The sequence below is a fragment of the Oncorhynchus nerka genome, linkage group LG12, assembly GCF_034236695.1.
Source record: "Oncorhynchus nerka isolate Pitt River linkage group LG12, Oner_Uvic_2.0, whole genome shotgun sequence".
Lineage (NCBI taxonomy): Eukaryota > Metazoa > Chordata > Actinopteri > Salmoniformes > Salmonidae > Oncorhynchus > Oncorhynchus nerka.
The window spans coordinates 55,832,070-55,858,564 of NC_088407.1; the positions used below are offsets into that span (position 1 = coordinate 55,832,070).

The 26,495-nt window shown below is 41.2% G+C and overlaps 2 protein-coding genes across 4 annotated transcripts in view; both read right to left on the bottom strand.

The window, feature by feature from the left end:
* The window catches only part of LOC115138393 (SR-related and CTD-associated factor 8-like), a 42,188-nt gene extending 23,404 nt beyond the window's left edge, over positions 1 to 18,784 (bottom strand). The window contains exons 1-2 of one of the 3 annotated variants that reach the window (XM_029675210.2): positions 18,624 to 18,784; positions 17,174 to 17,257 (exon numbers count right to left, since the gene is read on the bottom strand). In XM_029675210.2, the coding sequence (XP_029531070.2) occupies positions 17,174 to 17,257; positions 18,624 to 18,653 (114 nt within the window). In that variant the 5' untranslated portion in view covers positions 18,654 to 18,784. Of the gene's footprint in view, positions 1 to 11,547; positions 11,633 to 17,173; positions 17,260 to 18,623 lie in introns of those variants that run through there. The other 2 variants (XM_065025659.1, XM_029675212.2) reach the window with 2 other exon arrangements.
* A 158-nt stretch (positions 18,785 to 18,942) lies between these two features.
* LOC115138394 (connector enhancer of kinase suppressor of ras 3-like) overlaps positions 18,943 to 26,495 on the bottom strand; it is an 81,945-nt gene continuing 74,392 nt past the window's right edge. Inside the window, exons 16-25 of the mRNA XM_065025660.1 lie at positions 26,407 to 26,460; positions 25,865 to 25,904; positions 23,272 to 23,441; positions 22,869 to 22,942; positions 22,549 to 22,620; positions 22,389 to 22,450; positions 22,116 to 22,234; positions 21,577 to 21,946; positions 20,813 to 21,003; positions 18,943 to 20,633 (exon numbers count right to left, since the gene is read on the bottom strand). Coding sequence (XP_064881732.1) covers positions 20,433 to 20,633; positions 20,813 to 21,003; positions 21,577 to 21,946; positions 22,116 to 22,234; positions 22,389 to 22,450; positions 22,549 to 22,620; positions 22,869 to 22,942; positions 23,272 to 23,441; positions 25,865 to 25,904; positions 26,407 to 26,460 — 1,353 coding nt within the window. The 3' untranslated portion in view covers positions 18,943 to 20,432. The remainder of the gene's footprint in view (positions 20,634 to 20,812; positions 21,004 to 21,576; positions 21,947 to 22,115; positions 22,235 to 22,388; positions 22,451 to 22,548; positions 22,621 to 22,868; positions 22,943 to 23,271; positions 23,442 to 25,864; positions 25,905 to 26,406; positions 26,461 to 26,495) is intronic.

Sequence of the window (26,495 nt, forward strand, 5' to 3'; positions counted from 1 at the left end):
TGGAAACTAAATGCGCATCCACCAAATATTATGCAAAATTATTGAAGAACCACATTAAAGTTATCAAGGTAAGGTGACACTTTCGGTTAGACATATTTGATTTTGCATTCACATTTATTATTTTGGATTTCTGTGCCCATGAAAACTGTTTTCACCCAGTAACATAAGGAGACACTAAATGTTACATAGTTACACTGCATTTCTGAGATCTCTATACAAAAAAATACCCCAACCGCTAGATCCAGGATTCTTACAGGGTTAAAGTTCAATGTCTAACTTAACCGATTAATGCTAATGCTTAATATATGAGATAACGACAACTTACACTGCCATAAACGCAAGGACAAAGAAGCAATGTTTTAAGTCACGATTTTGGACAAATCTGTCGAGACACCAAACATGATAAGAGTTAAACAGGTTTTAAATCAACTCGTGAAATTGATTGAAAATAGCTATGATTCTCCATAATAACTTAATGTAATGACATGGAAATCAATTGCAGATTATAATCAATGACCAAGTTGTCCAGTGTAGGAATTCCTCACTGGTACCCTCGTTTATAGAAAGACCTTTACGCAGAGCAGACTCATAGCGTCAAACGCACACGTAAGCACATTCTGATGCACTGGAACTAACTTTAAAAACATAACTGAGCCGAAACTTTCTGGAAACGTTTACATTCAGACAAGGCAGATAGCCAAGCCAGGGGTATTGGCACACAGCATGAGGTTTTGCGGCGGTCATGTGAGGTCTACTGGGGTATGGATGGGATTTTTTTGTTGTTGCCATTTGCTCCCATTCAAATTAGCCCAGGTTATCTTGTTCAATCTCATTCGTTCTCTTAAACTAAATACCATGAATGTTTTCTCATTAAGTAGTAATGTGGTTTGAAATGTCAAGATTCAACATCATTTGGCTGATATAGTTTTCAACAAACTGCATACCTCGTAGACAAGAGGAGGGGGTAGAGCAGAGGAGGGGGTAGAGAGGATAAGGGTGCTTAATGAGGTCTGTGGGGATAGAGTCCAGCTGGGCTCCCCTGAACCCCAACCTCCTTCCCTTGACAGAGAGGCACGTACCACCCGCTCACAAGCACAGACAAAGATTAAAAAGACAAACACGCACGCCATAGCCCTCGCTAAGTAGGGCTGTCTCCAAGCAAAAGGCCCCCCCCCCTCCTATACATGATGTACTACTCTGTGTGGTGGTGGAAGGTCAGTCTGCTTTTAGTGAGTACATGCCTTATGCTAGCAGTAATCACTGTTTGGTTCCTGTATATTTAGAACTGGTTAGGAAGAAGCAGTGGGATGGAGTATAGATACTACAGCATATTGTATGTTATTAAAGCTCCACTCAGACCTCTTATTGAGGTTTCATGTTCAATAATTGAGATGCATTACAGTAGCTATACCAGATATAATAGGACATAGAAGACACTTAATAATCACCTCACTCTACACTCTATTTAGCTGCAATTGGTAAGCAGTGAATTTCATACTCAAAATGCTGCTCGCTTCAAGGGTGTGTGTGTGTGTGTGTGTGTGTATACGTGCTAGAAAACAAATGTATCATTCATTTGATAAGAGTGAACGAACACTGGCTAAATCATGAATGATAACTTTCATTGTGACATGAGAAGTGGCTGATCAAGGCGCGACTAAAGCTCAAACTGTAACAATAGGTTACATTTCACTTTCAGTCAAATCATCCAGTTTCAATGTTCTCTATATCTTTCCAATCAAATGTCAAACATGTATGTACAATCTTCTCCATGAAAGCTAAATTGAGAAAATATAACTTGAAATGCAATTGAACTTTAACTGACTGTGGTAAATCAATTTCATATATTCAATGCCAACAAAGCATTCCATGGCTGCACCTGCAGTATAGCACAGTATCAGCAGCATTCCATGGCTGCACCTGCAGTATAGCACAGTATCAGCAGCATTCCATGGCTGCACCTGCAGTATAGAACAGTATCAGCAGCATTCCATGGCTGCACCTGCAGTATAGCACAGTATCAGCAGCATTCCATGGCTGCACCTTCCAGTATAGAACAGTATCAGCAGCATTCCATGGCTGCACCTCAGTATCAGCATTCCAGTATAGAACATTCCCTGGCTGCACCTTCCAGTATAGAACAGTACCTGCAGTATAGCACAGTATCAGCAGCATTCCATGGCTGCACCTTCCAGTATAGAACAGTATCAGCAGCATTCCATGGCTGCACCTTCCAGTATAGCAGTATCAGCAGCATTCCCTGGCTGCACCTTCCAGTATAGAACAGTATCAGCAGCATTCCATGGCTGCACCTGCAGTATAGCACAGTATCAGCAGCATTCCATGGCTGCACCTTCCAGTATAGAACAGTATCAGCAGCATTCCCTGGCTGCACCTTCCAGTATAGCAACAGTATCAGCAGCATTCCATGGCTGCACCTGCAGTATAGCACAGTATCAGCAGCATTCCATGGCTGCACCTTCCAGTATAGCACAGTATCAGCAGCATTCCCTGGCTGCACCTTCCAGTATAGAACAGTATCAGCAGCATTCCCTGGCTGCACCTTCCAGTATAGAACAGTATCAGCAGCATTCCCACCTGGTATCAGCAGCATTCCCTGGCTATCAGCAGCATTCCATGGCTGCACCTTCCAGTATAGCACAGTATCAGCAGCATTCCCTGGCTGCACCTTCCAGTATAGAACAGTATCAGCAGCATTCCATGGCTGCACCTGCAGTATAGCACAGTATCAGCAGCATTCCATGGCTGCACCTTCCAGTATAGCACAGTATCAGCAGCATTCCCTGGCTGCACCTTCCAGTATAGAACAGTATCAGCAGCATTCCCTGGCCGCAACTTCCAGTATAGCACAGTATCAGCAGCATTCCCTGGCTGCACCTTCCAGTATAGCACAATATCAGCAGCATTCCCTGGCCGCAACTTCCAGTATAGCACAGTATCAGCAGCATTCCCTGGCTGCACCTTCCAGTATAGAACAGTATCAGCAGCATTCCCTGGCTGCACCTTCCAGTATAGCACAGTATCAGCAGCATTCCCTGGCTGCACCTTCCAGTATAGAACAGTATCAGCAGCATTCCCTGGCTGCACCTTCCAGTATAGAACAGTATCAGCAGCATTCCCTGGCTGCACCTTCCAGTATAGAACAGTATCAGCAGCATTCCCTGGCTGCACCTTCCAGTATAGCACAGTATCAGCAGCATTCCATAGTGATTCTACAGTCACAGTGGCATTAGCTGGTGTTTTCCAGAAGCACATGGAGTAGCCAGCCAAGCTCCTCCTGTTTCTTTTGCCGAACAAGCTCTACTTTCGTGGCCTCTGGTACATTCTAATGCTAGATTGTATTTTCAACCTGCAACTACCAGGAAATCACACTTTTACAGTGTTAGTTTCATCAGCTGTTGTACAATGAGATATAAAACACAGGAAAACATTTATTCTGAATCCACAGGGCCTTTAAAGAATCCTGTAAGAGTCTGACTTCCACAGGCGTCAAGCTTCTTCTCAATTTTCTCAGCTATCAGAAATACAGGTATGATTGAAGAATTACGCAGGTGTTATCACAGGCGTTGCTACGCAGAAAGTAGCAGTTGACTACTCAATTGTCAACATTGATTAAAATCAGTAGACCTACAGTAAATCCTATTTCTTTTCTCATATTTTGGACCTGAATGAGGCTCTCTCCACTAGCCTACCTATTGTTCCTGCAGTGAGGACTCACCATCTTCATACAATGTTTTCAAAATGATCTGCAGTTCCAAAAAAGCCTACCCGTTCCAAAAGAACAGCTCTCTTATCGATTTCATTTGGTAGGCTACTGACGAGTCACTCAATTGAATTGACTTTATATCAAAAATACCTTAAAAAATATATATCTTTTAAAAAATTAACTTTTAATTACCCCCTTTCCTCCCCAATTTCGTGGTATCCAAATTGGTAGTTACAGTCTTGTGCCTCTCCCAAGCCGCTTCTTGACACAATGCCCGCTTAACCTGGAAGCCAGCCGCACCAATGTGTCGGAGGAAACACCGTGCACCTGGCGACCGTGTCAGCGACCGCCCACCACAGGAGTCACTAGTACACGATGGGACAAGAACATCCCTGCCGGCCAAACCTTCCCCAAACCCGGATGACGCTGGGCCAATTGAGTCCGGCTGCGACAGAGCCTGGACTCGAACCAGGATCTCTCTAGTGGCACAGCGAACACTGCGATGCAGTGCCTTAGACCACTGCGCCACTTGGGATCTTTAGTTGACGTGTCTCGATGTGATATCATGGATATATAACTAGGTTGTATGATTTATGACTGGCAAAAGAAATGAGATTGACTTTAGCCAGTCAGGTCGACACATTTTATAAACTAGTCAAGCTGACTGTTCCTCACGCAAAGCACAGTAAATAGCCGATGTGTACCATTCCGTGGCTGCATATGAAACACGCCAGGGTCCAACGTTAACTGGCCCCCAAAAAATCTACTGGCCTAACATAATTTCTACTGGCCTGGACATGGTGAAGTTGTTAAATGCATTGGTCATGCAGGGCCTATACGTTGTCATGCTTTCTCTTTATATTCAGCTATTAATAGGCTACATTTGGTTATTATCATACGTATTAAAAAGCTGTGTAATATAATTTAGCAACGCAAGTCATTACTCTATTCTTTGGAGTTGCATTGAATTAATTGCATACATTTTTGTTTCTAAAAGTACGTAATTAAGAAGATTAAAAAAATAGGACGCACCCATTTTAAGACAAACGTTTCAAAAGAGATGACATGGTTTAGCCAATACCAATGCTAGGCGTTTTTTTGTAGCTTTCCTTTTTGCAGACTATCAACCGTAACCAGCATATTGCTAGTATGTTCACTATTGAAGGTTTACTTTGGTAAAGAACTTTCCCTAAAATAGATAAGCTCAGAGAGTAGATATATACGGGCACTTCTTTTTGCTCTAGATAGCTCCTGTGTGCTGTGTGAAGGCATCAACTGGTACTGCTCGAGAAGTTGTCTCGGGGGAGCGTGGAGGTGCGTGAAAGAACAGCCAATCATATGCTCAAATACAAATAGAGTGACAATTACGAGTGTAGTCGTCAATGGTTTTCAATGGTAGACTGCGACAGAGCTGGTAAAAGTTGGACTGGAATGCAAAAATGTACTGAAAAGTTGCTGTCCCTATGTGACTGAAGAGATCCACTGGCCCGAAATGTTTTTACTGGCCTGGTAGGCCATAATCAATGTCGGACCCTGCACGCCAAACAAAATAAACCAATGTGTCAGATTTCGACTCATCGTTACCACATTATATGGGACGTGCAAATTCACGAGCTCTCCCTCCGTGTAGGAATTTGACTGCAACCACAGCGCACACCACAACCCCAGGTACCGAGAGGTGGGACTGACAGCAGACTGTCAAACCAGCAGTGTTACTACTTGATCCCTATATGACTACACAAAGCCAAAACCAACAACTAGACCTACTAGCTACCACTACCATGCACACCACAGTGATACTTGGCTGAGATATTTATGTGTGATATAGTAACCATCTTATTGTCTGGATGGAATACACCTAGTAGTGTGAAGCAGGGGTACTGGGGATAATATGCTGGGATATTAGGGATAATATATTGTCCATTAATCACCCATCAAGAAACCAATGGAGGGTACTGCCACCCTCATTGGATGTAGCCTATAGACAGCCTGCTTGCAGCAGTACCAAAGTAGACTGATAAGTGTTCCTCAGACATTACACTGGCACAGGCGGCATATACACGCCAATCTGATGAAAACCTCAGGTGGATTTGTTTGGAGAGCGCTAACGTTGCATTATGGTGTGCACAAATAGGAAGTGTAGTACGATCATCTGAACCGGCCACGATAACGCTATAAAAAGGTGCATTTTGTACCATCAAAGTTGGTTGTGCTTGGGGGCTTTCTCAATACCATAAAGGCTGCATTCTACTTTAAATCAGGAAAGAAGGGTGTGAGTAATGTGCACATCCTAAACTATCAAACAGATGTTGGGCCAATATTAAACACTATGAAAAAAAGAAATAAAGCTCGCAGACAGCATGTGCTGCTTCCAAGTGTTGCAGCTGCAACGTATTCTGTACTGTGGTGTAGGTTAAACTTGGGAGCAGCATATACCATAGCCATGAACGGTTAATTATGCATTTAATAAGTCTATTATGAAGCAGACTAACTTGAGACTTGAGCCAAACAATTGCTGAACTAATATTGTGCAGCAGCACACCAATTGAGAAGAGACCCATAATGAAGAGACCCCAGAACCCAAGGTTCTTCTCTAATTGCTGTAATAAAATGACCCTGCTTATCTTTTGGCCTGAGTAGAGTCAAGTTCTTCCAACCTGGTGAGACTCTAAACAAACTGACCCAACTCCTATGCAACGTAGAGGCCGAACTACTGTAGCCTAGGTAAAACATTGCTGCTGTGCTCTCGAGTTAAAAAGTCATACTTTTTCAAGGGTTGAAAGATTTTTAGGCCACCGTTAACCCACATGGCTCAATAACGGCTTAGTAAGTACAGGATCTGACAGCAGCTCATGAATGTAATCAGCCTACATCAAAACAACATGTTAGAACAGCCTCTATGTCACAGGCAGCCGAGACAGGGAGACCTGAAGAGCGGTGCACATTTGGCCTTGCACCATCTAGGTTCGTCAGTTGCAGGGTGTTTCCTCCGACACATTCCGGGTTAAGCGAACAGTGTTAAGGGGAGGACCCATGTCTCGAACGGCACCTCTCCCGAGCCCATTGGGGAGTTGCAGCGATGACACGAGGTCATAACTTCCAATTGGGTATCACGACAATGGGCAAAAAAAATACATGACTAATAAATGCAGCAAATATCTTACCCAAAGATATTGTGAACAAACATGTAACTTCCTGCCAACACACCAGGCTTTGAAAAAAAAAATAAAATCCCTCCTAAGTGCTTACATATCTACTTCTGGGTGTTTACTGTGAGGAAGCTGAAGTTGAGCCGTGTGAAAAGGCAAAGCAGCAAAGTGTAAAGGTCCGTTTAAAAATCAACCAGATTTGATTGACACCCCCGGACCAACTCATTGGAATGCCCCCGCCCTATGACCCAACTAGCTATTCAGTTCTGTAAAAATATTTCAAGGATAAATACACAACGCAGAGGACGAGAGGTCAATAGAGTACTAAAGGTCAAGAGGAGTAAAAGTCAAGAGGAATAACGATCAATGGAAATAGTGTTTTTTCTGAAATAAGGGATTAATGATCAATTGGTCAGAGACATGGGAGGCATTTCAGTCCGGGACTCATAGCTACATGGCAAATTCTCATTGGTTCAAATTGTTGAAACATTGAGCCGGAAATAGGATACTTGTTATTTGGCCATTGGCCCAGTTTTATTGCAAGGATTTCTAATTGGACAACCACAGGCTGGGTTATAAAACTACATCCTCTCCTTTCTTCTGTGGAGAGAATCACTGAGGACATGGGAGAATGAACATCTACCTCTCAGCATAACATCTATGATTTGTCCACTTTGAATAAACCTATTTTTCTCCCCCTGATTCGCTTTGGGGTCTGTGTTACTGAAGAGTAACATCAACTTGAACATCAACCACCAACAGTCCGATGTGGCCGCAATGAAGCGCAAAAAAGGGGGCAGTGCGTTTAGAGCTTTGATCAGCATGAAAATTCAGGCCTGATGCTACCTGAGCCCTACGTTAAAGACATTGTACGAGCCCAAGACCAAAAAATAATAATAATTGTGCTGTTAATTGTAATTATCCGAGGTCCCTCTTTGTGGCACCTGACCACACTACTGAACAGTAGTTCATGTGCGACAAAACGGGGGCCTGTAGGACCTGCCTTGTTGATAATGTTGTTAAGAAGGCAGAGCAGTGCTTTATTATGGACAGAATTCTCCCCATCTTAACTACTGTTGTATCAACATGTTTTGACCATGACAGTTTTACAATCCATTGTTACTCCAAGCAGTTTATTCACCTCAACTTGCTCAATTTCCACATTATGTTTACATTACAAGATTTAGTTGAGGTTTAGGGTTTGTCCCAAATACAATGCTTTTAGTTTTTGAAATATTTAGGACTAACTTATTTCTTGCCACCCATTCTGAAACGAACTGCAGCTCTTTGTTAAGTGTTGCAGTGACTGCACTCGCTGACTTGTATAGTGACGAGTCATCCGCATACATAAGACACATTGGCTTTAATCAAAGCTAGTGGCATGTCACTAGTAAAGATTGAAAAAAGCAAGGGGCCTAGAGAGCATTGCCTTTGTCCAACGAACCATGGCGGAGTTTGTGCTTACAAAAAGACGCCACTACTATCGTTTTCTATTACTTTTCAGAATATTTATCCACAAGGCATACATATCACTTCCTGTCTCTATTGTTGCTTTGTTCCTTCCTTTCAACAGTTAAATGAAGTGGTGTTGTCCTTTTTTTCATGATTGTAATTACATGGTTGAAAAATATCCGACTAGAATAAGATGTAGACTGCTTCTCGAAGATGGAATTTGGATCTGACTAAATAACTGCTATATGCATTCAGACCATCGCACACACTCTCAAACTGCCCATGAGTTATTTTGGCTGCTGTATTTTACATTCAGCAAACAAGAGCAAGCTTGAATCCTCCTTTGAATATATATTTGTTTATTTTTTATCACCTCAAAATAAAAAAGGTCAGACAAACTATTCTAGTCTATCTTTTTCTTGGGACTCCACAGGAGCGAAGGAGAGGCCAGTCGGGGGCAGGTGCATAATTGAGAACAGTGAAGACAGTAGTGACGGGGGGTAAAAGCTATATGTCAAATTATTATTTTTAGACAATATTATAGCGATATTTGACTCAAAGTAACTTTGTCAAAAACAAAACAGAAAATACTGTAGGCAGCGCTAGTCGGCTGTACCTGCGACAAAACTCTGGAACTCTTGTTCATCTATTTTTAAATACTGGGCCAACATTTTTTCTGCACTTATTACGTGAGGTTCCTGGAAATTCCCAGCCCTAGAAGACAGAGGCTATAAATTAGAAGCTACAAATAAGGATAATACTGCATTGAATTGATTACCTGCACTATGCAAGACAAAGGCTGAAACATTACCTTCAGATTAATTCCTCATACAGTGTATGCGTTTCCATCACGGGCCATCACTTGCTAGCATCGGCGCCTTTTCTTAATATTGTAATGACATTCTTGAATAATACTGTATATGGCCTATTTGGGACTAGAATAAGGTGCAGACAGCATTTGCTTCTCATCATGACTGAATAAATAACTGCTTTAGGCCATGCATTCAAGGCTACTTGTTGTTGGTCATAAATGTGACAGGATTTTCAGAATAATAAGCAAGACGTTGATTTGACGAGGGAAAGATTCCAGGAAAATGGATGGGTGACCAGAGGTAGGCTATGACATGTTTGTACACTGAGTGTACACATATTAGGTACACCTGCTCTTTCCATGACAGACTGAGCAGGTGAAAGCCATGATCCCTTACTGATTTTACTTCTTAAATCCACTTCAATCAGTGTAGATGAAGAGGAGACAGATTAAATAAGGATTTCTAAGAGTCGAGACAATTGAGACATGGATTGCATGTGTGCCATCCAGAGGGTGAATGGGCAAGACAATTTAAGTGCCTTTGAACAGGGGATGGTAGTAGGTGCCAGGCGCACCGGTTCGAGTGTGTCAAGAACTGCAACGCAGCTGGGGTTTTCAACAGTTTCCCGTGTGTATTAAGAATGGTCCACCACCCAACTTGACAACTGTGGGAAGCATTGTAGTCAACATGGGCCAACATCCCTGTGGAACACTTGACACCTTGTAGAGTCCATGACCCGATGAATTGAGGCTGTTCTGAGGGCAAAAGGGGGTCCAACTCAATATTAGGAAGGTGTTCCTATTGTTGTGTACACTCAGTGTGTGTGTGTGTGTGTGTGTGATATATATATATCAATCTTGAACAGGATTATCTATTTTGGTTGCATTTTTAATGGAATTGATGGTGAGAGAGTGATGTTCATTCATATTAATCCATCATGGAGATACTGTATATCAGGCCTATTATTACGGTAGCATAGGCTGTGGCTACTGCACAAGACATTTTTTTTACCAGCTGATGAGATGATACATGCATTGTGAACTCCATACCGAACTGTGCTCCATACCGAGATGCGCTGTCGGTCTCCACCCCAATCCCCACGGGCCACCAACTTTCGAACACCACCTCACTCTGTGGTGATTGGCTTGTGATATGCTAGTGTCAAAGGAGGCCGAACCAACGAGAACAGCAGATTCTCCGGAAGAATTTCAACCAATAGCCCCCACACTCCCGACAAGAGTAGAGTAGCAGAATGCCCATTCACAGGGATTTGAAGTGAAAGGCACTCACACATTCAGAATAGGTTATTTGTGGGTGCATTGTAGATATGAAGCAATAGCTAAAGATGCACTACGGAGAAATCTCTAATAGTTCGCCTAAGCTCAGTTTGTGACACAAAACAAGCAAGTACAGTGTAGAGAATCATTGTACCATCTGAACCGCGTTGAAATATATTTTACATAACCAAAAATATTGTATTTACAGCTGTTTGAAGCTGGTGTACAAAACCAAAAGTAAAAGACAGAAAAACAAAATGGGAAGCATAGAAATAGCTCACATAGAACATATCTACCGCTTCTTAGAATAGCTTTCAATGAGAATGACAGATCAATAACACACATTTCCATGTGCATTTGGTCAGGTCGCCCAAAAAGTTACATATTAAAGCTTTAAAACTCCTGCACACTGAGCATGCAAAGTATTTTTTTTATGATGCTTTTGGTTTCGGCCTCTCGGCTGTCTTCAGAGCCTCAGAGGTCGAAAGGGCGAAATGTTAGCAAAAAGTGATAATTTGCTAGAGTAGTATGTAGGAATCTAAAGGAATTTGAGCCAGTGGTCGCGTGAGTCCTGACAAAAGACTACTATCCCTGAACATCAAGCCATGCCAGCCTCTGACAACTTCAAAACTACACACCATACTAACAACATGTTTCATCTGTCAGTGATAAATCTTCACCTTCTTCTGCAGTGTTGTCCTAATGTCAACTGTGACTCTCCAGTGCATGGTGTCCAACAGCTACTTCGCATTAGTATAAAACATTTAAAAAGGAGATACTGTTCCAAGTCCACCTTGGCCGAATACTCTCATAAGAATGGTGGGAACAGTGACTGGTCAGCTTAACGCAGGCAGCCACAGAACATTAATTAGCCTAGACTATGGACTGAACACAGATTACCAACTTTCCAAGTTCAAACAACAGCTAGGTTTATTCAACTCAGTCCTAATTCAGTCAGAACTGACCACGTATGAAGCCAGAGAAAAGAGAAAGCGTTGCTTGGGTACTGAACAAGACCCAGGGAGCCAAAAGCTCTGCAGCCAGCCCCATCTCCCTCTGTGAAGGAGCAATTTGAGTCTCATTGATTTGGCTTCTTCCATGTTCCTTGTTTGAAACAGCCCATCTCCTACCTAAGCTGGTTAGGGGTTCCCTTATCTCTCTGTTACTCTCTGCACCCCATCCTCCTGCTTCACTTTCAGTGCTTTGGGAGAGCTGCTGAGGGAAGGGGAAACAGGAGTTATTCACAGGCAACACAGGCAAAGCAATACCAAGATTACACTAATTCGTACAGATTTAGAAACACAAACACATTGAATGACCATCCATAAATGGGTTAGTTTTGCACTTTATTGTGGTGCACTTTATTTTGTTATCCGCAACAAAGTGGGAGGAGCCGGTCATAGAGACCGAGAAAGATTTGCGAGAGGCGGGCCTACAGCAGAAAGACGAAGACGATAAGCGCTAAGATTATTTTAGTGATAGAATGTCTTTGTAATACTGGTCTATGCCCCACAAAAGTATTATGACTGTTTAAGTGTAGCTAACCAGGAAATTATTGATTAGGATGAATATACTATGAAGTATTTCAGTTCAACGTTTAAGCCAGCAGTGATTTACTTGCACTGTGAAAGTATCGGAGCTGATAAAGTACACATCCCTGAAATTGGAACCAATGCTAAAAATAACGCATATTTTGTGTTGTGCTATATTTCCAAAGCTGATGTTGTTAATAATGCATTTCTCCTGCATTTTCATAGCCACACGGTTTGTGTTTGGTGGAATTTGGGGGAGAGCTCTGCAGTAGTTGATGGGCTCACATCATCACAGGCACTAACTACACAGATGAGCTATCAAATTATGTTTGTGAGTGAGCTGGCAACAATCTTTTGACAACTAAAAATACTCCTCTATACAGGCTGCCTATGTGATCTGGACGAAAATAAATAGCTTATTATTATTATTCATAAACCTAGTCTGAAAATGTTTTCCTCTTGTTGAATTAACTGTGTTATAGCTAATTAGACTGCATGCTGAGCCGAGTAGACTCAGTACAATCATTGGGCCACAATGCACAGGGGTGGACTGGCAAGGCCTGTAAAAGTATAAAAACAGCAGCTGAAAGATTCAGAGAAAATCTACACGAGGAGAATAATGTGATACCAAACATACACACCCTCTTCATAACTTTTGGGTGGTTATGACATTTTCAAATCAAATAGAAGCAGCTTATCTGCATCATCTTAAAATAGGCATCCACTAAAGTTTCAACCCATTGCTACTCGTCAGCATAAGGCACCGTCATACCAGTATGGAAAGGAAACACGAGGACTTATACAATAAAAGGTGGACGCATGTGATCCTAGAGAAATAAGGCTGTGATTTAGGCCTATTGAAGCGGTCACCAGTCCAAGCTTTGATTTGTGCTTCTTACTTTGTCTAGGCCTACAAATGTGTAGTTGAAGAAGTACTCAAACAGCATAAATTACTATATAGCATAGTGACAAAAATAAGAACTCTTCTATTTGTGGCGAACATGAGTTGGAGTTTAAGTTGCCACAACACCCGACAGTAGCACCCTATTATAATTATGTGTGCAGATAGTGTTCTCAGTTGCAGTGAAAAATGGCATTGGGCCACAGGACAACTGTAATAACTTCTCCATTACCAACCAAAAATAGTTGCTTATCTACGTAGCTACTGGTACTAGTTACTTCAAATGGCATGATCAACATTGCGGCACATTCTTTAGTGGCACTTTCAAATTATGCATTTTATCAGTCCTAGTTATCAGCATGTTTTGCCAGTGTTTAGGACAGTAGTTTATGACCCATTTTGAAATTAGCGTTATCACATACAAATGACAGAATTTATCAGTCTGACAAAAAGGTGCTTCAGTTAGGAAAAAAGGTTTAAAATACGAAATGTGCTTTTTTTGGCTGAAAGACTATGCCCATAGCTTGCCCATGTTGCTGCACAACAATTTTAGTCAATAAGTCAGCGTTTTAGTCAAAGTATGATATATTTGGGCTTGAAGTTGGAAATTCAGATATTTTCCATGTCAATGGCGTGTTTCATCTATGAGATGACATGCTAATACTTTTCCATCTACGTTTATTTTCAGAGCTGGGTTTTATTTGAATATTAAAACCCTCCAGCATGGTATTGTTTATTAATCAGAAACAACTGCAAAGTTCTACCTCTTCACGAATCGGGATTGAGCTGAGCCAAACAGCTTTTCGCCATAGCCTGCCTACACATAGTCACCCGAGCCATGGACAAAATTCAAACTTTTTTTACCAACAAATTATCATAATCCATTGGATAATTTGTCAAGTTTCATTTTTTATATATAGCTAGTCTGTATATATATATATTTATATAAAAAAAAAAAAAAAAATATATATATATATTTTAAAAAGACAATTTTATAAATGGTAAAATTGTGTATGATATGATTGCATTTTTGAACCACGCAACCACCAAGATGAATGGTTTGACCATACTCCACTGCTTTGATTGGTGCAGCTAGAAAACACAAGTGTTTATCCTATAACAAAAAGGAACCCGTGAAAGAAAATTCCACTATCATGTTTATCTATTTTGTTGTGCTGTTGTTACATTTGTATTGGTATTGTCTTGTTTCGTGTCTGATATGCTCAGGGTGTTGTTACACATCATTTACGGCGTGCATCATGAGCAAAGTCATTGTAGCCCATCATTTCACTTCCACTAGCTGTGAGAACCATGGCATGAGCACGGGCTGACTTGGTATTGCTGTAGCGTAGCTGAATAGCCTGCCAACATCCTACCAAAGGTTGCACTGTGTCCATTATAATGTTGAAAAAAATGCATCTAGTCCAAACCGTTCAGTAGTTACAGTATTCATATTCCCAAACCGTTTAGTAGGTATGCTACTCATTACCAAACCGTTCAGTAGCTAGGCTACTCATATTATCAAACCGTTCAGTAGATAGGCTATTCATATTACCAAACCGTTCAGTAGTTAGGCTATTCATATTCCCAAACCGTTCAGTAGTTAGGCTATTCATATTACCAAACCGTTCAGTAGATAGGCTATTCATATTACCAAACCGTTCAGTAGTTAGGGTACTCATATTACCAAACCGTTCAGTAGTTAGGCTATTCATATTACCAAACCGTTCAGTAGTTAGGCTACTCATATTACCAAACCGTTCAGTAGTTAGGCTACTCATATTACCAAACCGTTCAGTAGTTAGGGTACTCATATTACCAAACCGTTCAGTAGATAGGCTATTCATATTACCAAACCGTTCAGTAGTTAGGGTACTCATATTACCAAACCGTTCAGTAGTTAGGCTATTCATATTACCAAACCGTTCAGTAGATAGTCTATTCATATTACCAAACCGTTCAGTAGTTAGGGTACTCATATTACCAAACCGTTCAGTAGTTAGGCTATTCATATTACCAAACCGTTCAGTAGTTAGGCTATTCATATTACCAAACCGTTCAGTAGTTAGGCTATTCATATTACCAAACCGTTCAGTAGTTAGGCTATTCATATTACCAAACCGTTCACTCAATAGCCTTGGTTTTTCTAATGACTGCCTCGCCTGGTTTACCAACTACTTTGCAGACAGAGCTCAGTGTGTCAAATCGGAGGGCATGTCGTCCGGACCTCTGGCAGTCTATGGGGGTACCACAGGGTTCAATTCTCGGGCCAACTCTTTTCTCTGTATATATCAATGATGTCGCTCTTGCTGTGGGCAATTCCCTGATCCACCTCTACGCAGACGACACCATTCTTTATACTCCTGGCCCTTCCTTGGACACTGTGCTAACTAACCTCCAAACGAGCTTCAGTGCCATACAACACTCCTTCCGTGGCATCCAACTGCTCTTAAACGCTAGTAAAAACCTAAATGCATGCTTTTCAACCGTTTGCTGCCCGCACCCGCCCGACTAGCATCACCACCCTGGACTAGAGGTCGACCGATTAATCGGAATGGCCGATTAATTGGGGCCGATTTCAAGTTTTCATAACCATTGGAAATCGGTATTTTTGGACACCGATTTGGCCGTTTTTTTTTACACCTTTATTTAATCTTTATGTAACTAGGCAAGTCAGTTAAGAACACATTCTTATTTTCAATGACGGCCTAAGAACGGCGGGTTAACTGCCTTGTTCAGGGACAGAACGACAGATTTTTACCTTGTCAGCTCGGGGATTCAATCTTGCAACCTTACAGTTAACTAGTCCAACGCTCTAACCACCTGCCTCTCACTGCACTCCACGAGGAGCCTGCCTGTTACGCGAATGCAGTAAGCCATGGTAAGTTGCTAACTAGCATTAAACCTGTCTTATAAAAAAACAATCAATCAATCAATCAATCAAAATCACTAGTTAACTACACATGGTTGATGATATTACTAGTTTATCTAGCATGTCCTGCGTTGCATATAATCGATGCGGTGCGTATTTGCGAAAAAGGACTGTCCTTGCTCCAATGTTTACCTAACCATAAACATCAATGCCTTTCTTAAAATCAATACACAGAAGTATATATTTTTAAACCTGCATATTTAGCTAAAAGAAATCCAGGTTAGCAGGCAATATTAACCAGGTGAAATTGTGTCACTTCTCTTGCGTTCATTGCACGCAGAGTCAGGGTATATGCAACAGTTTGGGCCACCTAATTTGCAAGAATCTTACATAATTATTACATAACCCTGAAGGTTGTGCAATGTAACAGGAATATTCAGACTTATGGATGCCACCCGTTAGATAAAATAAGGAAAGGTTCCGTATTTCAATGAAAAAATACATAGTTACAGGTGTACATAGTCCACCTGTAAATAGCCCACCCAATCTACCTACCTCATCCCAATACTGTTTTTATTTTATTTACTTTTCTTCTCTTTTGCACACCAGTATCACTACTTGCATATCATCATCTGCTCATTTATCACTCCAGTGTCGATCTGCTAAATTGTAATTATTCGCTCCTATGGCCTATTTATTATCTCCTCATGCCTTTTGCACACACTGTATATAGACTTTCTTTTTTCTACTGTGTCATTGACTTGTTTATTGTGTTATTGGCTCGTTTATTGTTTACTCCATGTTTAACTCTGTGTCACACCGCTTTGCTATTTCTCGGCTAGGCCGCAGTTGCAAATGATAACTTGTTCTCAACTAGCCTACCTAGTTAAATAAAGGGGAAATAAAAAATAAATAAAAGAAAATTAATATTAACAAACCGTTCAGTAGTTAGGCTGTTCATATTACTGGAGCTTAATCTTATTCTTTCTATTTCTATGGTGGATTCGCTGTCGAAATGTATGGAAGATTACAAAACTTTGGAGAAAACAATAGATTGCAAAGTCAAAGATACCCAATTCGTTAATATGTATTAGCAGCCTGTGTAATTCTTCAGAGGCAGAACCTAAACAAGTATTTCCCAAGCTCAGGAATTACATCGAAATAGGGGCAGGGGGCATTGCCCACTGGTGGGGCCTTTAATGTAGTATCTTCATATGTTTTGGTTAGAGTGAATAGAAGGATGCTGGCTGACATTTGTATACCTTCCAGAGCTAGAATTTAATCAATCTATGCAATTGAACCAAATATTGCATTGCAAGAACATGTCAGACTGACTAGGTTAGTTAGTTCAAGTAACAAGGGTTATTTGAACCCCATTCATTGTACGGCTGGGAGATGGACTCTCTGTCCACGATCACTCCAACTCTTTAGTTTAATTTCTACATACTTACTTTTATAGCTTTTATTGCAGACTTGGTAATATTGGTCATTTTCGCCTTGGAGATTGGAGGCTTGTACTCGTTCAACGAGAAGAGCTGAAAGACAAAAAGTGAAGGAAACAAACCGTTCAAACACATTTTAATATAAAAGTGTTAAATAAGACAAGAAACACATTACTCAGGACTGAGGCTAAGACTTAAGAGGAATGGCAAACATTTAGTTTGTACAGTAGGCTACATAGGCCAGGGAAAGGGTGTCCTCAAAAAAGTGTTTAAAGACACTTGGGGCTGTCTTTATTATGCGCACAAAGAATATTCAAGCAATAGCCTCCAGTGAAACATTAGTAGCTGAAAAAGTAGTGCGTGTATTGGGCATGATGCTGGTGTTTTAATTCGCTGTATGTTGTCGATGATATCTGATTTTATGGTTCAGGTTATGTAATTCTATACAGGCACACCGTGTTGTGGCCACATTCCCTTTTTTCTTACTAGTTTAGTCATGCATTATTACTACAGAGATCATAACTAGTAGTGTGAATGAATGCATATCACCTACTAATGACTATGGAGACTCGATTTTGCGAATATTTACTGTCATCGTTTGGCTTCAGCAACAACCGGGCCACACAGAATGCTTGACATTTGGCAAACGAACTGAAGAACAGACCCAGTTGCAAAGTCTGGCACATTTCTACCAACCTTCGTTATTTTGGAAGATAGAAATCAGCTAGCTAAACTAACCAACGGATCAGTAAACCCGTCCTGCCCTTGCTAACTGAAGAGAGACGAATGACTCGACCAGTGTGACTTGGCTGAAAACTACTGGGCCCCCCCAAATGATTTAGAACAAAATACAATAGCTTGTTACAATGCTATTTTGGTTACCTACAAAGTGATACAGCATCAGTGATTGTTTTACTGCATAATTTGCTAACTAACTGGAATCATTGCACCGGCCGCCACGCGAAAACAGCTAACTGTCTCACGTTTACCAGGCCTTGCTCCCTAGCTATTGTCTGGCTAACATTGTTAGCTAGCTAGCCAGCTAACCTTTACAGTTGACTGAGTTAAGAAAATAGCTAAGTAAATTAGGGTGACGTAGATAGCGACAGGGGTTGTTTTGATTTTGAAGTTCAATTGAGTTAGCCTACTGTAATCTAAATTAGATAGCTAGTTAAACATTATTAGCGCGCTCTACCAGATGGAAATCTAACTAGCTACAGTTCACCGAGTTTAACTCAGTATTGCTGACCAAATGACGGTATAGTAGCGCTTACATTGAAAAGGACTAACTGGGTGATCAATATTCATGGTGGAAGCAAACCGTGTCTACTGAAAGGATGCGGCCTTGTGTCTAGCTGCCCTTCTCCTCCTTTCTGCTTTACGCTAGCTAATGTTAATCATACATTTAACTAACATTACAGTCACTTGCATTGAAAAGTAGGGGAGAAATCATACAAACCTCGCCGTTGAATGCTTTGACAGCCTCCATGGTGTTGTATTTGAGTCTCGTTGTAAGCTGTAAAATGTTTATATTGTTCTTCTCGACAACCGGTTTGATGCATGCTCTACGTTAGCTTGGTGAGATGGAGAAGATTGCCAATATGGCGCACAACCTCAATGAAATCCGAACAGCAGCACAGAGACCAGCGAACCCAAGTGTCACACACTTGTATTGCAGGTCCAATGAAAGTAGTTAACTGGCGACGACTCGTGGTCAAAAGACGCTCTAACACCCCGCTGGATTATTTAAAAAATCATGTCTGAAGAAAAAAAAATGCTGATATTTATAATGCAGAGCATTTGAACTCTTTATTACTCTTTCGATACAGTCACTTAATGAAAATGTACCCATTAAAATACAATATAACTGTACACACTTTATACCTATGTACAATGACTTTATTTACAATGCTAAAACAACAAAATATTTTCCACAGCTAAATCATATAAATTACAATTCAGGATTCATTGTTGCTGGCACAAAATGGAATGCTTACATAACAACGTCTCCATGAAAGTATCAGGACCTGAATGTAACAGCTATCACATACAGCAATGTTGAATGATCAAATGTCTCTAGGAAAACCACAAAGATATCATGATCAAAATATAACCAAGATAACAGTCACAGAAGTTTGTATCAAAAGCTTACATACTGTACATTTCAAGGCAGTGCAAGTCTGTTGAACTGTTTGTAAAACTATTAGAAAATAAACCCTTGTCCTATAGGCAACCGAACATGTTGCAAAATAACAAACACTTGTGGAAATTAGCTTTCAGAGATGGACACATCTACCCAATGTTCCATCACTCACTACTTGAGATAACACAAATGCAAGCAAACACTGTACATATCACAACAGACGAAAACGTAAATTGTTATATCTCTAAACCTAAAAAGATAAATGACAACATAAACTATATAAAACCATATAATGTCATACAATCAACAATACAATGTTTGCATCAACTCCAACTTTAAAAAATACACTTTCCTCTTATGATTCCACTTAGTGGAGAGTCAACACATGAGCTGCTTCCAATCATATGTAGTTAGATAAAAATGCGGCCTGTGTCAACCTGGACATGGTGGTAGGAGTAATAGTAAACGTAAATCATAGAAAATGTAAATCTGTCTTCCTTCATTTAGTATGATATGTATTAATTTGTGGCTGCCAATCAATTTCGGATGATATGCCATGAATTACAATTCATATGATATGTTACGAATTGCAATTCGTTAGGTTAGCTAGGTGGCTAATGCTAGCTAGGCTAAGGGTTAAGGTTAGGAGTTAAGTTAAAGGGTTAGCTAACATGTTTAGTAGTTGCAAAGTAGCAAGTAGTTAAAGTTACTAATTAGCTCAAATGCAAAAGTTGCCTTTGGTGTGATTTGAAGACGCAACCTTTGGGTTGTTAGACGTTCGCGTCATACACCCTCATCCATGATCCACCCCGACAAACCACCCTCTTTGTTTTTTTGTCTTAAGTAATCTTCTATCTTATGTAACCAAACGTAACATATCATGCTAATTTCAGCATCCTGGATTTATGTTTACTATGAGACCAGGCCTGTGAACAACTCTTAGTGCTACTGGGTTATGGGTAGACATTAACAGCAGTGAGTCTTATAAACATTCTGAGTAAAAGTTACCCATAGGCACATGAACGCAATCTGCTCATCCATCCCAAATCTTAACCATAAGCATTAGTGGGGTAAACTCAACACTGACCTTAGATCAGTGTTTAGGGGCAAATTCATCCTACTCCATTATAAACTGGTCTCTACAAAGGGGACAGCAATGGCATTGGCTGCTGCTGCGGAGGGCTCTACCTCTGCTGCCACCTGGTGTCCATGCTTGAGACAGATCTCCTGGAGCAGAGGCGTGTTGACTTTTTTCCATTCCCTGAATCTGGAGGGGGTGGGTTCTGACAGCACCTGCTCAATGGTCAACAGGTCTGCCTCCTTTGCCTAAATCAAAGGGGAAGAATGAAAGAGTGTGTAACTATGCTCAAGGGTCTCAATACTAAACAGCATATACAATTTGTACATAGAAAACAAGGACATGCATGTGATCCTGCCACCTAATGTGGTGATAAACTGATAAAAACAAAAGCATATAGTAATTCTAGTCAAGTTGGCAGATGTACCTTTAGCGTGCTGTTGAGGGTCCTGATGAGGTGCAGTTTCTCGTTAACGTCCTGGTTTTTGCATCTCTTTATAAAGGAGGCTCTGAAGTCCCTCTTGGTGGATGGTTTGCGGTCTCCTATGGGAGAGAGGTTGGCCTGCTTGATGTGGATGTACAATCTCTCCATCTCATCAGATGTGGCTTCATGGTTCACTGCAAGAACAATACAATTGACTTCAGGAAATGTATGTTTCTGCAGAAACATATTTATAAGTTTACCACTTTTAAAGAGAGTATGATAAGGTTTGAGGTCAGTACTCTTACTCAAAACAGGTTAAAAATAACATTGAGGTCATTGACGGGATTCAAATAGTGTTGACTATAACTCCACTTCGTTTCATATTTTTTTTCCAACTAGTTGATTGACAGTTATGAGACAATGTAATGTTTGACAAAACTGTGAAAACAGGATGAAGACTAGGATGTTTTGGTATTCAAATCTGTTCAACAAAAATTCCAAGGCCAGGGCAGGATGTGTAGGCAGACATTCAAACTAACTCACATCTTACAACAAGCACAGCTACCAATGTGCTGCCAAAGACAGAAGCTGTGACATTGCACAACAGGAAGTGTGGTCTACTTGCACTTCTTCTATCCACAGGTTTGATCAAGTAAGAACTAAAGGCCTCCAAGGAGCACACAATATTTTTTCCTTCACAATTTGTATTATGATTAATATGTTCCTCTTATTTAAGTCAACAGCCGTTAAGAAAAAAGCATTCTCACCATCTTCTGTCCCTATTTCTAGCACAGCCACCTCCTCTATCTGCTCCCTGGGGTTAAAGTCCACCTCCCTGGCTGTGCTGCCTGGAGGGTCCTGGTAGGATGAAGCCTCCTGGTGGTGCTGTAGGGGCCCCTCGTTCTCTTGATTATGTGGGGGCCGATGTGTGTGGACCTGCACAGAGCACACCACCGTTTCCCCGACAACAGGAGAGGCCTGCGAGACCAGGTCCAGCCAGGACTGACGATGCTTGGCCAGTGAGGACACGGAACTCTGTGATGTCATTGTGCTGACAGGTGAGGAGAAGGAGCCATTGGTCTCACTGGGAAGGGGAGAGGAGTAGGGGGGAGGGAGGGTACCCTGAGAGAGAAGAACCTAAAGGGGTTGTTCAGCAAGGTTAATACTCAACACTTTGAAAAAAATGTATGTAAGTCAGTGTAACTAGGGCCCAGAGGTTTTCTTGGTCACGTCACACGGTTAGGAAAAACTTCTGGCCTTAATTACCAGAGCCTACTCGGCTGCCCGGTGCATACGGCCTACTGACCTGATGGCCACTGCCAGGTGGACCATCCACAGAGCCCTGGTTCATCTGCTCAGAGTATGGGGGAGGGGGAGCCTCTGTCGTCTCAGCCTCCTCGTGATCACTTTCCTCACTGTAGCACTCTGGACACAGAGTCAAAATGCCATTAGGCTACATACTTGACAAACAAATATCAGCAGTGATACTGAGGCAATAGAAGTAAAGAACAGAATGAGTCAATTGGTGGAATGGACCACAGCTGATAAATCATGCCGACTGATCAACATAAAAGCTTACCAGCAGTGTTGCTCTCTGTTGGTACGTATTGTATTGAAGCAAGCCCAAGCTTATTCAACCAACTACAACAGATAAACAGAGAGATACTGTCACATTCCTCACTGTCTCTATGATGACACTCTTAACATGACTCACATTAGAATCTTTTCATGCGACTTACACGTTCATCTCCTCGTAGGTATCAGCTGCAAAGTAAAACATCATGACTTGCGGGTGACAGGCTTTGATGGCACTGCAAGAGACAGGGGAGAACATAACTCAGATGATTCAGTTTTTCACGTTGCGTTCGATCATTTACACTGTGCTCAGGAAGTTACACATTCACGCGACCTATAACTTCCTGTCATGATGAGAGTTGAAGCGTTCTTGTCAAATTGAAAGTGTGGCAGTAAATGGTCAGTAATTACCTGGAATAGATGTATTGACCAGTTTTACACAAACAGTAACATGATTTAGTGAAATAAGAAACAAGTTTCTTACTATTTTTTCTTGCACTCCAAGGCTCTGTCAATGATGAAGTCAGTCAGATTAATGTATCCCTCTGCTTTCTCTGCCTGAAAATAATATGGGATTGACAGATTCTTAGCATTAAAAGGTATTGGCATTTCAAAGCAATGAAAAAGAGGCATTATTCAACCTTTTATCCATTTCTAGTTCCCTCAAATTAGTTTTGACTCATGGTAAACAAAGGCTTAATTCATTCCTCCATCTTGCCAGTAATCATGCCTCTGTAGAAGAAACTGACAGACACTTTCAGCTCCAGGAACCACCATGTCAGACTCAGATGGACTAATTCCCAGCAGTGACGTAGCAGAGGCAGCAAGCAGCTGTGGAAATGATACGATGACTCAGCATAGAGGGTTAAATTATGAGTGTTACTCACCAGTTGAGTAGTGTACCAGTACAGGGAAGTCTTCTTCAGCACAAACCAGTACTTTTTCCATTTGAAACCCAGGAAGGCCTTTCCTTCTTTCTTCCTGTAGAGCCAGCCCTGGTAGTCCGACTCCCCCAGCTCTTTAACCGAGACCCTCCGTCTGCTCATTGCCACATTGCCTGAACACAGAGGAGATCGTTCCTGAATTCATGCACCGTGGTTGCAAAGCAACAATATACCCTCTAATATACCTTTATTGCTATGCAGACATTTTGATATGACACTATGATTGGTTAAATAAATCCTCTTTAGCAAGTTCAGCAAGGTACAAACAATATTACAATGCCACGATTTACAGAGGGATACAATGTAATTCAAATAGTCCAATGACTCCAAATTGAACATTCTACGCAACAGATTTATGGTTCACCTGCTGATTGATTTTAAGCTACAGTTTCCAAGTATCGCAGATTCAGAATCTCTTTCAGCCTACCTGTGTCAGATGGTGGCCAGACAAATCATTTTCAAAGAAGTATTCCAAAGGGTATACAGGTAAATGCCAAAATGAAGGAAAAACTAACATAAAACGTCTTAGTAGAGTGTTGGGCCACCACGAGCCAGAACAAGTCCAATGCACCTTGGCATAGATTCTACAAGTGTCTGGAACTCGATTGGAGGGATGCAACACCATTCTTCCACAAGAAATTCCATAATTTGGTGTTTTGTTGATGGTGGTGGAAAATGCGGTCTCAGGCGCCGTTGCAGAATGTCTCATAAGTGTTCAATTGGGTTGAGATCTGATGACTGAGACGGCCATGGCATATGGCTGAGAAAAAAAAAGTATGCTCATCAAACAAATTCAGTGACCACTCGTGGCTTGTGTCATCCTATGGGGGTATGGCCATGGTAGCTATGGCAGGTTAGAGCATTGGGTCGAATACCCGAGCCGACAAGTTGAAAAATCTGTTCGATGTGCCCTTGAGCAAGGCACTTAACCATAATTTGCTCCAGGGGTGCCGTACTAGTATGACTGACCCTGTAAAACAATGCATTTCCCTGCACCTATCTGGTGTATGTGACAATAAAAATGTACTTTTTTTTTTTTTTGCGGGGCAAAATAATCACCTGCCCAGCATTTTTATACATGGCCCTAAAAGCATGATTGGATGTTAATTGCTTTCCTTAAATCAAGAACTGCACGTGTGGAAGCACCTGTTTTCAATATACTTTTTATCCCTCAGTGTATCCATTATTTTGGCAGTTACCTGTTTATCACACACAATGAAGCACAGACTGCTCAGCATACAGTGACTGCCCATAAAGGCTAATAATATTGGAATCTCTTGCTGAGCCTGTTCTTAACCTTTTACACTAGTGGGAATTGGCCTTTATAGATGGGGCTAAATTGAAATGTTTCTTCCAGAAGACATATGAAAAGCATGGTAGCAATTGAAAGGAAATAGTTTGGAGATAATGGGAATATCATTAGACGACAGTTCAGGACACAACAGTTCAAACAGCACATTTGTTGATAACTAAATCAGAAAATACTCTGGATACATTCAGTAACATTCCTGGAAAATGTGGGGTAGGTGCAACATAAACCCCAAACATGACAAGGGGTTGAGAGGACTAACTGGTGTCTCCAAGTGTTCACACACCTCTCCAAAGTGTGCACAGTTCCTAAGTCATTTCAATGCTCTTTTATGACTCAAAGAAGAGTCTACAAACAAAAGTCCATTTTTTTGTTCTCCTAGCTGTGCCGTTGAGGAACTAGAGCAAGCACACCTGTAGTTGTTTTGAACACAGCCCTGCAATCACACAATTACTGTTGTTGTTTAAGCAATCCAAAAACATCCCATTATCAATTGCAATCTGGGTCAGGTGGGCATCATTTAAAAGCGTGTTCTATTGCCAACATGACTAGCTAAGTTATAAAATACGATCATACAGTGTTAGACTTTCACAAGGCAATTCAGAGAAACAGATCATTTTGGTGCGCATAGAAACGAGTCATGAGAGCACACAGGTGCTTTTTCCGCAGCAAATTCTCTTCACAATAGACAAACAGGCTCATTCTGTTCAGAACAACCCAGGGTATGACGCCAACTCTACACCAATCATGGGGATCATAAACGGTGACACTGTATATGACATGGGTTTTATGATATGGAAATGTGAATTGTACATTTGGACTCAAAGCAGTATTCAATACAATCTTCAACGTCTGATCTTTTAAAATAGATTGAGTCCTCTTAAATTTACAGCATTTCCCTTAGACAACAAACATTTGGAAAAGTTGCCCAATTAACAGGAGGGAGGGGGACTAAGTTCAGAACAGCTGTCAGTCAAAACCCAAACACAGAGCCTAAGCTCTGATGTCATTTATAGCATGTTACTGTACAACCACTGCATTCCTATTTAGACGTTTATCAGTGCCCAGATCTGCAATTTTCAGCATGTATACAAGTATAAAGGTCTACGGCATTATCAACACAACCCTCCACACAGACACTAATCGTCCTGACACTTCACACACGCCCAAATTACAGTTGAGGGCACAGACAGCAAGCAGCAGAATCAGGCCTGGACACCAACTCACCTCCTCGAGTCTTCCTCTTGGGTTTCTGTCTCAGGGAAACCTGATAGAACAGAAGGTAGTGAGAGGTCAGATAGTCCCTAGTTCACGAGATGGGTGATTGAAGGTAGAGCTTCCCCAGACAGTGCAGCTGCAGTGAAACATCCTGTTTCACACCACCAGTGTCACTCGTGTGTGTGTGTGTGTGTGTCTGTCTCTCTCGCTCTGCAGTAGTCACATGCAATCAAGTATAACAGTGGTTTGCCAACTTAAAAATGTATGTATGTGTGTGTGTGTGTGTGTGTGTATATATATATACACACAGTACTTTTTTTAACAATAAATAAGCTTTTTATTTAATTCCATTGTCCTCCAAGAGTTGCTGAATCTCCACTCTACTATATCTTGTGAGATCTCTGAGGAAGCTGTAATGATGACACCATATGAGAAAGGAATTGCAGACGCAATTTGTGACTACTGCCTGCCTTAGAAAAAAAAAAAGCTAATTTAAAAAAAAACATCCTTAATAACATATAAGAGACCTATAGATAATCTCCAGTACTTACAGGGTTGTAGTCATCACCTGCCATGGAGGGAGCCAGAGATATAGGGAAGGCAGCCTGCAGGCAGGGAGAGAGAGAGAGAGATACCTTTT